Source organism: Myodes glareolus, chromosome 18 (assembly GCF_982192425.1).
Source record: "Myodes glareolus chromosome 18, mMyoGla1.1, whole genome shotgun sequence".
Lineage (NCBI taxonomy): Eukaryota > Metazoa > Chordata > Mammalia > Rodentia > Cricetidae > Myodes > Myodes glareolus.
In genome coordinates, this window is record NC_142043.1 from 32,513,465 (window position 1) to 32,526,084 (window position 12,620).

General features: G+C 43.4%; 1 protein-coding gene across 19 annotated transcripts in view; it reads left to right on the plus strand.

Annotated features, from left to right (window-relative positions):
- Positions 1-12,620, plus strand: part of Dst (dystonin) — a 408,649-nt gene that overhangs the window by 175,290 nt on the left and 220,739 nt on the right. For 18 of the 19 annotated variants that reach the window (XM_048430395.3, XM_048430401.3, XM_048430399.3 and 15 more), the window contains one exon: positions 3,823-3,884. In XM_048430395.3, the coding sequence (XP_048286352.3) occupies positions 3,823-3,884 (62 nt within the window). Of the gene's footprint in view, positions 1-1,893; positions 1,976-3,822; positions 3,885-12,620 lie in introns of those variants that run through there. The other variant, XM_085679493.2, reaches the window with a different exon arrangement.

Here is a 12,620-nt window from a genome sequence, read left to right on the forward strand (position 1 = left end):
GGAAATCTTCCTTCATGTCAGTATGTGCTGATCTTTCACACTGAAGTTTCACAGCATGAGTGAGCTGTAACTCATTTATCAGGTCTCCTATTGTTTATCGTTTAAGCTCTTTAACCCATTCGGCCACAGTAAACAGCCTTGTGAGCTAATCACACACTATATACAAGCATTTCGTTACAGTTCCTGCAAGTAGGATGATTGATTCTGAAAGTGTATTCGTTTAAATTGGTGATACGAATGACCAAATCATTCTGCTAAGTACTATAATCTACCTGTGTGCATCAGAGTAGGTAGGAACTACCCGTTTCTCTGCATTTACTATTACCATTCTCATAAATTTATGCCAGCGTAAAGTTTGCTTATTTGTCTGTCTGTCTATTTATTTATTTTGGTCTGGTACGGTGGTACACACCTGCAACTCAGGCAGTTCAGAGGTGGAGGCTGGAGGATTAGTAGTTCAAGGCCAACTTAGGCTACTCGAGACCCTCTATTTCAAAGAAAACAAAACTTAAAAAACATAAAAGAGAATGCATTTATTATTGAGTGGAAGGGTTTTTGAATATGTCTCCACATCTTTATCGGTCACTTGCATTCCTTCTCTGAACTGTATTGATCCGCATGCCATTTGTCCAGGGAGATGACCTTTATATCCACATGCCATTTGTCCAGGAAGAGAGAGCCTCTTTTCCTTTCAGAGAAGGAAAGAGACAGACGGTAACGTGCGAAGTCCAGGCAGGTGCTCTCTGATATTACTCTCCGCAGTAGTCATCGCTATTTATCACGTATCTGATTAGGAGTTGACAGTATCTGAGGATGTTCAGAACATCCTAACAGAAGTTGTCTAGCAATATCGGAGTGTCTTTTTGTGACCAATTCCGCTGCTCCCTATTGTTGAAAATAACTATGTGTGATCTTTTTTTTTTTAATTTTTATTTTGGAGTTACTGTGTTGTATGGCGTCTGTTTAGGAATACACGTTTGATGTTTCACTAAAGCATCGAGGTGCTAGTGATCTTTTCCGTGTTCAGAGCAAGGGTTCTCACTTCTTGACGTTATTTATCCATGGTTGGGAATGAAGCTCTGAGAAATTAGGAGTTCCATGTTTTATGTAAGGGTAAGACTTCTGTTGTTTGACAAAGAAAAAAGTACTCTTTAGAATTAAACTAAGGAACTCCCTCTGGCCTTTCCTTTTCTCTCCCTTCGTTTCTACTTCCCTCCCTCCCTCTCTCCTTCCCTCCCTCCCACCCCTTTCTTTTCTTTCCCCTCTGTTATATCCCACTGGTTGGCCTCAGACTGGTAATCATAGGTGCACACCGGGTATACAGTCTCTGGTTTGTACAGCTTTAAAGTTTCCAGTACCACCCAACACAGACACTTGCTTTGAAATTCAAGTGCACTTTATTTATGGAGTATGTATACAGAAATATTTCTCCCTGAAGAGTATGTCTAACCTGTAAAGGTGCGCTTTCCAAATGTCACGTGTGTATCTAAGGCGAGCTGTGTTGGCTGGGTGCTGCCTTTCACCACAAGGGGATCCTTCCTGCCTGCTGTGTTAGAAGTGCAATATTCACTTGCTTCTGCTGTAAAATCTGATATCCTCTTGGTTGCCTCACTGTCCCTCAAAAATTAACGAGAGACAGGTGTGGGGAGAAGATTGAGGACTCTGCCTTTAAAGAGACTTCTGGCTCCCTTTGTGAGAGGAACAGACCAGCTAGCTTGTTTTCAGTAATAGCTGTGCAGTACTCTGGCTTGCTAATGTTTGTTTAAGAAGGGGTGTTGACTAGTTCCCGCGGCAAGTAGGAGTGTCTAGTCAGGGCTTTCCTTTCTGTGGAGAAAGTTAGCAGCACACTGACACATCACACTTGGAACGAGAGAGTCCAGGACCTTCCACACCGATCCCCACAGAATGATGGGGCAGCTTGTGAAAAGCGGTCAGGACTGGCGTGCCCAGCTGGCGGGACTGATGTGCTGTATGGGTTAGTACAGTCGCCCCAGAACACCTCATGCAGTGGAGTTGGGAAAGGAAAGTTGTGCTACCAGTTTTGGCTTACAGGGCAGAGCTGGTGACTGTGGGGTGAATCTCGACTGCCTTTTGACTTGCCTGAGAGAACTTTCCTTCAGATAGTTGCGCAGAGGATAAGTCTTTATGTAGCGCCGACATTTGCTGTGTGCGGCACTAAGTGTATTTAACTGTGATTGCTCTTTACTGGGAAACGTAAACAGTGTGTGTGGTGGTGATAACTGCTCTTTATATGATTTTTTTCCTTACATTCTATTATTTGTATTGGTGATTTTGTGTATTTTTAGCTACCATGTACTTCATAGGGTGAACATAAATATATGTTTTCATGTAAAACTGATTGTAAATAAGATAATATTAACTAGAGGAATGCTATAAAACTTGATTCAGAGTACTAACTGGGCAGTTCCTAAAACCAACAGACCTGGCTAATACACAGGAATGATGGCTGGCTTCTTTGTTGTCATGGCAGCAGTGCCCTAAATATAAATCACAGTGCTAAGCATCCCTGACTAAAGTGAGGAAATTTACCACGAGACTTGTAATTGGAAAATTAGATGCTGTAAATCCGGCATACTCCCTTTTAAAATGATTCCCTTTTGAAATGATGCACATGGTGGTAAAATTGCCTGGTCTTTCCAGGCTTAAGTTCTTTGCCGGATGCAGTGTAGTTACTGTCTTGAAGAAAGCGGAGGATCTTGGAGTTGTTGCCATGGTCCTGCTGCAGGGACTTTCTTGGTGAGGATCTCCTTGGTACTGCAAGGCATGCATCTAGAATTACCACGACTTAAGAGAAGGCTTGGGCTGTTTTCACTATAAGATGGCAGCAGAATTCATGCATTACACGTCACCAGGTGAGCTTGGTCTTTTAGTTACTCATGTGCTTGCATTGTGGGTCACAGTGCCCAGGGGTTGAGCATCATCTCAGCCTTCAGTGGTGCTTCTGAGCCTCTCTAGACCGTGCAGCACTTCAGTGGTCAGCTCCTGCTGACGGTTGTGATCTCTAAGTAAATTGCCTTGTTAAATTTTCTTTCCTGGTGGACCATTTGTGTAAGAAGTCAGCCAGTCCATTTTTAAGACCTAGGTTCTTCCTTTTCATGCTTCTTAACCTATATGCTTGGTATCTGCTTAGTTTAGAAAACCAAACATCCCATTTTGGTTACCATTCCATACCCAAGAGAACAAGAGTTTACATGAAACACATTGGACTTGGAACTTAAGGACCTCATATTGTTAGGTGAAGATTAAGTAAATCAATACAGTTTGGAGGATAGTTACAGGAATTTCTTTATTCTTCATTTTGTAGCTTAATATGGAAGCTGCCTTCTTTTGAATCTTGTGCTTTCTTTTTGCAGTGCTCAATATTAAAGGCAAGGTCTTGCTCCATTGAGCCCCATTCCCAGCCCTATTTTTTTTTATAAGGCATTTAAAAACAGTTTTCTTGAGGACCTGCTGCTAGGGTCCCAAGCTGCTAGTTGGACAGGACGATCTAAGCATCACAGAAGTAATTGTCATGCCCACTGTTTTCTTGCTGCTGGAGGCTTAGAGAGCAGGGCGGACCCAGTGGTGTGAGAGCTGCCCTTTGGGGCAGGCCCTCCATAGTTTGTAATTTGTCCATCATTCACTTTGCCCTGCAGGACCCCCCACCCCCAGCTCATCATCTGTGCTGGGCTGAGTCCTTGGGGTAGCGTGAGCATGGAAGGATATCCTCCGAATGCCTCGTTTTGTTCAACTCTAAGACATGAAGTTTTCTGTGCGTGGATCATACCAACCTTATTTTATGTTTTCTTTTTTATTTTCCAGATGAGCGGGACAAAGTTCAAAAGAAAACATTTACAAAGTGGATCAATCAGCACCTAATGAAGGTGAGTTACTCACTCACACCCTGGAGCTGTCTTCCAGGGCAGAGTTGTGGATGTCACACACTGCCAGTGTCTGTCAACGGCACGTGCATGTGAGGCACGCGTGTTATCTGGTGTGTGACTTGTGGGGAGTGATGGTGGAGGTGGGAGACTAAGTAACCCTGGCCACAGCATATTGCATGACATTAGTAAAACCTTTTGTTATTAGATACAAAAAAAAATATTGGCAGTTCAAGGAGTCTTTAATCCTCATTCGTTTGGATTGGGAAAGCTGCATTCTGGAACAGACTGTTTCTCTTTAAGGCTCCAGTTCTGGACTGAGGTTTCTTTGGATAGTAGAGGGTCAGGTGAGAATGAAATTGGGTTGTGGAAAGATGCTGGGAATTGTTTTACTTCTTTCTAGGGATTGTATCTTTATTGTCCTGAGAAATAGCTGTGGTTCTTAGATTACTATTACTGGTGTGCTGTGTGTCACCTTGAGTATTTGATAGAGCCTCCAGAAAAGTACACAGAATCCCTGCAGTCAGCTGTAGGGTATGGAACTTTTGGACTTATGCTCTAAGACGGTTTCTATGTTAGTTACTTTTTTATTGCTGTGAGAAGACACCATGACCAACTTGTATAAGAAAACCTTTAAGTTGGAGCTTAGGGTTTCAGAAGATTAGAGTCCATGGCCTTCATAGCAGGGAGCATGGGAGCAGGCAGGCGTGATGCTATAGTAGTAACTGAGAGCTTATATCTTGAAATGGGGGGAGGGGAGAGAGGGGGAGGAGGAGGAGGAGGAGGAGGAGGAGGAGGAGGGAGAAAGGAGGGAGAGAGGCTGACTGGGAGTATTGAAACCTCAACACCCGCCCCTAGTGATACACCTTCTCCGACAAGGCCATACCCTCCTAATCCTTCCTAAATAGTTCCACCAACTGGGAACCAAATATTCAGACATATGTGTCTATGGCTGCCATTCTCATCTAAGCTACCAGTTTCCCATCTCAGAGTGGTTGCTACAGAATCAACTCTTTGATGAAGAGGCCCTGTTATCGCTGCTGACCTCTCAACCTCCATAGGTGTGGTGATTCCCAAATCTTCTGTAACACAGATAGCTATGAGAGGTGTTCCATGGTGGTCATTAAGTCACACCAGTGCCAGAGATACATATAGCAAAAATGATTATCAAGGGGACCATAAATTGTGGCACCAGACAGGTCACTTTTGGGAGTTCATGTATGCCAGGCTGGTTGTACTGGGCTACTCATTGTTCCAGTGAGTACTCAACATAAGGTCCATGACTACATGTAAGGACATTTTACTCAAAGTATTTATGGACTCATTCTTAAGCCCATCATTGTTTGTGGCTAGAATATGTATTCTGTGTGTAGTCATATATTAATTGTATATATTAAATTGTTAATTACTGCAGACAGCCCTCTGATATGGCTTAGTCTACTGATTTCAAATACATGACCTTTAGGGTTACATAGGCCACCAGGGTTCAGAATCCTCTTTTACCTGGAATGTCTCCTAGAATGTTTAACTCTCTGACTTTCTTGCATATAAAATGAAAATCTCAAGGATTTAAGGCTTAATTATGCAATATATAGTAACACTTGGCAAAATAAGTATTTTACAAACATCAGCCAGTAAATTGGTGTCTGTCTAGCTGCTTCATGCTCTAAGAGCAGGCGAGTTTATTTTGTGGATCCCTTTAGAGGTCTGGATTTTTGTTTAACTTGTGGTTGGGGTATAGTTCATTGGTTGAATGCTTGTTGAGCACACACAAGACCTTGGGCGCAATCTCAAGCACACAAAGAAAACAAAATTAAATTAAAACGATCTCCTATTTAATGTAGAGTCACATTAGGGAGGTAAAAGACTGGAATGTGGCCTTGGCTGACTTCTCGTGTTCTGGTTTTAGAGTAGCCCACGCTGGCTGTCCTGAGAACCATGAGCTGAGACTGCGGATGTCAAACCCCAGCCGTACGAACACTGCCCTCACCACACACATACACACTTTTATTTCTCTCTAAAAGTCACATCATTGTCCTGAAGTGAAGAAAAATACATAACATAAACGGTCTAGCCCATTAGGCAGAGGTGGTTTGCCTCGACCACCTTGCCCGTGTTTCCCCTAAGGGTTGAGAGAGGCGTGCTGTACTGGGTGGTGACCCTGTTTCTGTCCCTGGAATGAATGCTGTTTTTGGTGGCGGTGTGATCGGAATTCAGTTAGTAGGAACTACAAGATAAGTATGTGCGATTTGGTTAGAAAAACACTGTTACTATTGGGAAAATAGTCCCCTGCTGATTTTCTTCTCTTCACTGGACATGTTGTATATATTCAGGGTGAGACTGGAGTGGGGGCTGGGAGGCCCTGTATCTGTATTCCTTTCTTCATTCCTTTTAAATTAATGAAAAGTATACTATTTGAAGAGATTTTATTAAAAAATCAAGTCATGTTATTAAGTGTTAAGGCAATGAGATGATAGAAATTATCTGGCATGGTTGATCGGTCTTCAGAAGCTTGGGATACACGAAAATAACCTTCATGGAATTTTACCTGGTGCTTGTTACTGTTACAGCCACATGGGAAGTGTTTTTTCCTTAAGATGTTTGATGAGGATTTAAAATGTTTCCTGGAGAAAATAACTGTCTTAGTCTACTGCTATGAAGAGACACCATGATCAAGGCAACTCTTAAAAGAAAGCATTTGCTTAGGGGCTTGCTTACAGTTTCTGAGACTGAGAGCATGACAGTCGGCAGGCATAGTGCTGGAGAAGTGGCTGAGAGCTCTGTCCTGAGCCACAAACAGAACGATACAGACAGACAGACAGACAGACAGACAGACAGTCTGAGTGGTTCTAGCATGGGATTTTGAATCCTCAAAGCCCAGCCCCAGTGACACACTTCCTCCAACAATGCCACACCTCCTAATCCATCTAATTCTTTCAAAGAGTTCGACTCCCTGGTGACTAAGCTTTCAAATATATGAACCTATGGAGTCCATTCTTATTCAGACCACCACAGTAATATTTCTTAGGCTTATTTTTATGTTTATCAAGGCTAATATGATTCTTGTTTAAAGTAACTAGGCAGATGGGGTGAAGCATACTTATTGGGAGCGTTGTCCCTTTGTCGCTGGTGTTTTCTCCAAATACACTTGAATTTTAGAGTTCTCCTGCCTCACTGTGTGAGTGGCTGCGCTTGATGCACACTGACTGTGGCATCTGGCAAGAGTGTGTCCCTCTGATTCATCATGCTTTCAGATACTTAGAGGAACAAAATCTGGTCAGCACATTCCTGTCTGCTGTAATTGTTTACCTAGGGAATCATGTCGTGTGAGCATTTATCCATGTGTTAGCATAATTTAAATTTCAGCGTTGTCATAATTTAAATTTCACGTTGTCACGTGGGTATGGTCGCTCCTGAAAATACTGTGGCTTTATTTAGCTACATCACCTGGAGGATTGTTTTAAAATGCAGAATTGTTAGCATTCTCTTAGGAATTCATTTGCAGCGTTTGTCTGCGACCATCCTGTCTAGGGTACTCTGTGTTTGTAAACTGGAAGTCGTATATAACTGCATGTTATTACTGGCCACATGCAAGTCCACTTGCTGTGTTGCTCTCTAATAGCTCACAGGACAATAATCTGAGAAACGGCACCGAAGACTGAAGTACCGTACAGTATAGTTCTGCCTATGGTGTGCCTATGGAAGGAAGGAAGGAAGCCCTCTGTTCCCAAGGCACTGTAACTGTATTAGAGGCTGCATGGCTCCCTTTACCTGTGGACCTGGCCCCAGGAGAGAGCAGATGTGTCTTGGAGGATTGATTTAAGGGTTGACAGTTTCTCTGAAGACTCTTCTGCAGTGTTCCGTGTGATGTGCTTTCTCCAGGGCCCATCATGCTGCCAGTTACATGGGAAATTCGGCCTCCATCAGTTAAACTGTGTTTATTCTGCAGCGGTATTGTGTGAATGACGGTTGTTGCAGTGCCTTTTTTTCCTAATTTTAATTTACCGATATCTAACTTACTGGTTTATTTGGAGGAGAGCACCTGAATTCCAGGGCTGAACCATACTCTCTTAGTATGCACAGGGCTACTACACGGTAGACAGCCAGGGGACTGCACGCTTGCACCCTTCTGTTCTGTCTCTGGAGAGCTGAACTCACTCAGGCAAGAATGTCCTCTGGCACAGAGGAATCAGTGACTTTGTGGCTCCGCTGAAGCAATCAGTCCTCTCTTTGATTTTTGATTGGTGGCTAGAATGACATCTAAACACCCAAGCCTAGAGGGAACTTGGTTACAGTGGGGAGGGAGAGAGGGGGAGAGATATGTAGGGAGGGAGGGAGGGGAGAGAGAGAGAAGAGAGAGGAGAGAGAAAGACTATTTGATCCTGTTATTGAACATTTCACTTAGGAAACAGATGTTTTTTAATTACTGACCTTATAAAGGGCCCATGAAAATACAGCAACTGCAGTATTTTGATTATTAAAATCTTAAAATTCTTAAAATCTACTAATGAGATTTTCATCATGTGCCCCTGACTCACTGACTAGGCTGTTAAAATACATGTGACCTCCAGCAGCTTCGGAGTCACTAGTCCTGGGATGGGGCCTGAAAGCTAGTATTTCTAGAAAGTTCCCGAGTGTCCATTTCTGACCCAACGCTGCAGCTGCTGCTGTAGGGTCAGGTACCGGGAGGACTGCACACGCCTTTAATCCCAGCACTTAGGAGGCAGAGGCAGGCCGGTCTCTGAAGTTCAAGGCCAACTTTGTCCTCAAAGAGAGTTCCAGAACAGCTAGGGATGTTACACAGAGAAACCATGTCTCAAAAAATTAGAGAAAAAAAAAAGAAAAGAAAAGAAAAAGAAGAACCTGCCGTGGATAAATGGATCAATATGCAAATGACCCTATGAATTTGGACCATTCGTGTGAGTGTGCGGGTCGACGTGCTTGTTCACATTTGCAAAGGGCAGAGAGCAATGCTGCACACTTTACTTTCCACCATATTATCCCGTCAAAAAGCTGCACACGTAAGCACATATCCTATAAGCATTTTGATGGAGAAAGTACAGCAATTAGGAATGGCAGCTCTCTTTCATTGAATCCCATCAGTATAGGTGTACAGTTGTCCGTGTGGTGCTTTACCACATTATTACCCATGTTAGTCGTAGTTTATCTAACATCGGTCAAGACCACAGGCTAGGGTCTTACTGTGTTTCATTCTCACGACGGCCATTGTGGGCGCACTCTGATTACTCTGCCTCTGTGTTCCATGTGGTAAGCTGATACATGGAGAGCTCCCGTAACCTCTGCCTCTGTGTTCCATGTGGTAAGCTGATACACGGAGAGCTCCGTAACTTCCCAAGGTTGTACAGCTGGTTATCCACAGGATGGCGTGGAGAAATCAGGCTAAGCGGCGTCCTCAGGGCTGGAGAGAGTGAAAATTATAACCCAGGTCTTTTGTTCTCTCTACCATGCTGAAGACTTCGGGATAGACTTGGAGTTGAGTGACCACACCTAGAAAGAGAAAGATGAGTGACATTTGGACAACCTGTTTGCCCTTGCAGCTAGGACTTGATATTTAAGGCATTGTTGCTGTGGAAGCTGCATTTAAGTGAGGGCATGCTGACAGAGAAATGTAAGAAACCCAAAGGATAAGATTTAGAAACAAGTCTTGCCAGTCAGGTTTTTATGATTGTGGAGACATGTGGCAGACCATGAAGACAGGCAAAAGGAGATGGGGCTTCATCCACAGTAGGTTTCATACCGGGAATGTTGATGGGAAAGTATGATGGAGGTCGCAGATGAGAGCACCTGACATCCCTCTCTGACCTTTACATGTGTGTGAACAAGCATAGACACATGTATGTTCCCCACTCTTAATACACTGTATACACAGATGGACAGATAAATGCATGCACGCAGGTTAACACTGGTACACTCTTTATCCAGGCTGAGCTTTTGTTAATGTCACCTTATTATTTCTGTTATTGACCTTTGTACTATGAGTATATTTTAGTTAATTAATTAATCAATTTATTTATTTATTTATATTCATTTTGCACGTTTGCCTAGCTACCACTTGCATTCAGTGCCATAACATGCCTGAAGAGGGCATCACATCCCCTGGAACTGTAGCTACAAATGGTTGGGAGCCTCTGTGTGGGTTCTGGGAGATGAACCTGGACATTCTTCGTCACACCACCATCTCTTTAGCTCTAGTGTATATTCTTTAAAACAATAATCTGAACCATTGGGATAAAAGTTATATACATCATGGCTATTTACCTCTAAACACTTGAAAATGTTTGGGAGTTTCTCTCTGTAGCCACACAGTCATCAGTTATGTAAATCTACATTGGTGTCATAGTTAGTGATGTATTCTGTTGGTTGATCTGCATTTTCTCACAGGACAGAATCCAGTCCAGTGCTGATACTGTGCTTCCTTCCTTCCCTTTACCACGCTTTAATCAGAAACAGTAAACATTGAACATTGCTAAGTGTGTAGAGTGTAGGCTTTTGGCAAGGGCTTCCTAGACAAAGAGAAGACACATGACTTAATCAGTATCTGTGTAGGCATGCTCAGTCTTACATGTTCCTGTGGTACCAGTGTCACAGACTAAGCCTCATGATGGGAACAAAGTGGGCTGAAGTATATATGGGGGTACTCCCTGCTGTCCTCAGTCTCAGCCTTTGGATGCCAGTACACTGAGCCTGTGCAAGTAAAGGTTGTCTGCCGGCAGAAAGCCCCTGGGCCCTGTTTCTCTGCTCTGAATTCTATTATAGGTCTAGAGTATGGAAAATTAGTTTATTATAAAATCTATTCTGAACTTAAAATTATCTTGTGGCATGAAAATTACTTTTCCCTTTTTGTCTATTGGGGTGATTTAAGCCCTTTTCAATGAGTATTACACTTGTCGACTACTGTTTTAAACCAATTATTAATAATTTAGTCAGATAATTTTAGTTCATTTTTGTCAATTATAATTTTCTTTTTCTTTTACTTCTTTCCTTTTCTGATCGTTATTACCATTGCTCTTTCTGCTTGCTGATTGCCAAATGCTGCACCGGTTAGTATGCAGTAGACAGACATGTCAGTCCTCATTTTACCATGAGGAAGCCTAGGCTCGTGGGAGAAGATGAGGTAGTTTTATCTACTTGACATGACAGAGCTGGAATGTGTCACAGCTGAGATGTAGGTGGCTCTCCTGACTCCAGAGAGCTTCTCTGTGAGGCCGTGGCTTCTGTTTGCATTCTTCTTTAATCAGTGTGCTTTGCAAGAGTCTAGAGATACAGATAAAAGTATGCAAAGAAGCCAGGCAGCATTCCTGAAGGTCAAGTCTATTAGCTAAAGACAAGTAATGACTAGGACATTTTCAAAGACGAAAAATAACTATACTTTGATCGGTGGTGTTGCCATTCCCCAAGCTTGTTCTTCACCCTCTCCAGCAGAAGTCTGAGCACTCTGGTTGGTAAACTGAAGCAGACTTGGAGTGTTAATACTGCTAGACTCTCAGCGACTCTCAGCTGCACAAGGCTGGGGACAACCGTCTCATTCATTACACAGTGTGCGCATGCCCAACCCTTAGCGTTCTGTCAGGTACACTGCTGCTTCCCTTCCACCACACTAAAGAATGTCTTGCTTAATGGATGAAGGTGAAACCAAACTAAGCCCCCTTATATCCAGTTTATGAAGTAGAACTGTTCCAACATGGAATTGTGAGGGTCGGTTTGCTGGGAGTGAGCACAGTCTCCTGGGAGACCAACTCATGATGAGTTCCTCCTCTTAAAGTGAAAAGACTCATTGCACTGTGTGTGTGCATGTGTGTTTGTGTATGTGTGTGTGTACCTTTTTGTTGCTGTAACAAAATTCCCAAGAAAATCCACTGTGAAGGACTCATGGTTTTGAGATTTCAGGCTATGGTTGGCTCACTTTGTTGCTTTTAGGCTTGTGGCAAAGCAAAAACATGCTGGGGACGAAAAGCTGCTTACTGCATGGCAATCATGGAGAAGACAGGGAGCAGGACATAAGGGAAAATGGAGCTGGAGACAAGATAAATCCTACTGACTTCAGCATATGAACTTTTGGGGATATTTTATGTCCAAATCACAATAAGTTAGAAACTGAGCATCTGTAACACCCGATTCTGTGTTACCCTCTTGGTACAGTTCGCGCGCGAGTCCGGGCAAAGGCCTGGAGATCGAAAGAACACACAGGAGACCTTGGTCATTCGAAAGAAGATCAGCCGAATGCCACTTTATTTAGCTTTTTGCCAAACTAATATACTAGGGCCCCAGTAAAGGAATTTTCCTTCCCAGGCAGGGGGAACCTGGTGCCTAGGAACTCCTTCCCGGCAGGGGGGGGGGAGGGAAGGACATGGTATAGGAATTCCTCCCAGGCAGGTGGGAAATTACCATGCCAAAGATGGAACAATGCCCTACAGCTAAATCACCAGGCTGTGGCAGAGTGAGCACAGGAACTAGCATGAAGCTTAGCTGACTGACCAAAACTGTCCTCAAGACGCACTCCAGGGTAGACTGGGCCCTACAAGCACCCTTGGGGCTGAAGAGTTGGCTCCACAGTTAGAGCAGTGAGTGCTCTTGCAGAGGACCTGGGTTCAGCTCCCAGTACCCACATGGCTACTTAACAACCATCCTTAATCCAGTTTCGGAACATCCAGTGCCAGCTTCTCAATTCTGTGGGCACTGAACACACATGGTGCACATGAATACATGGAGGCAAAACAC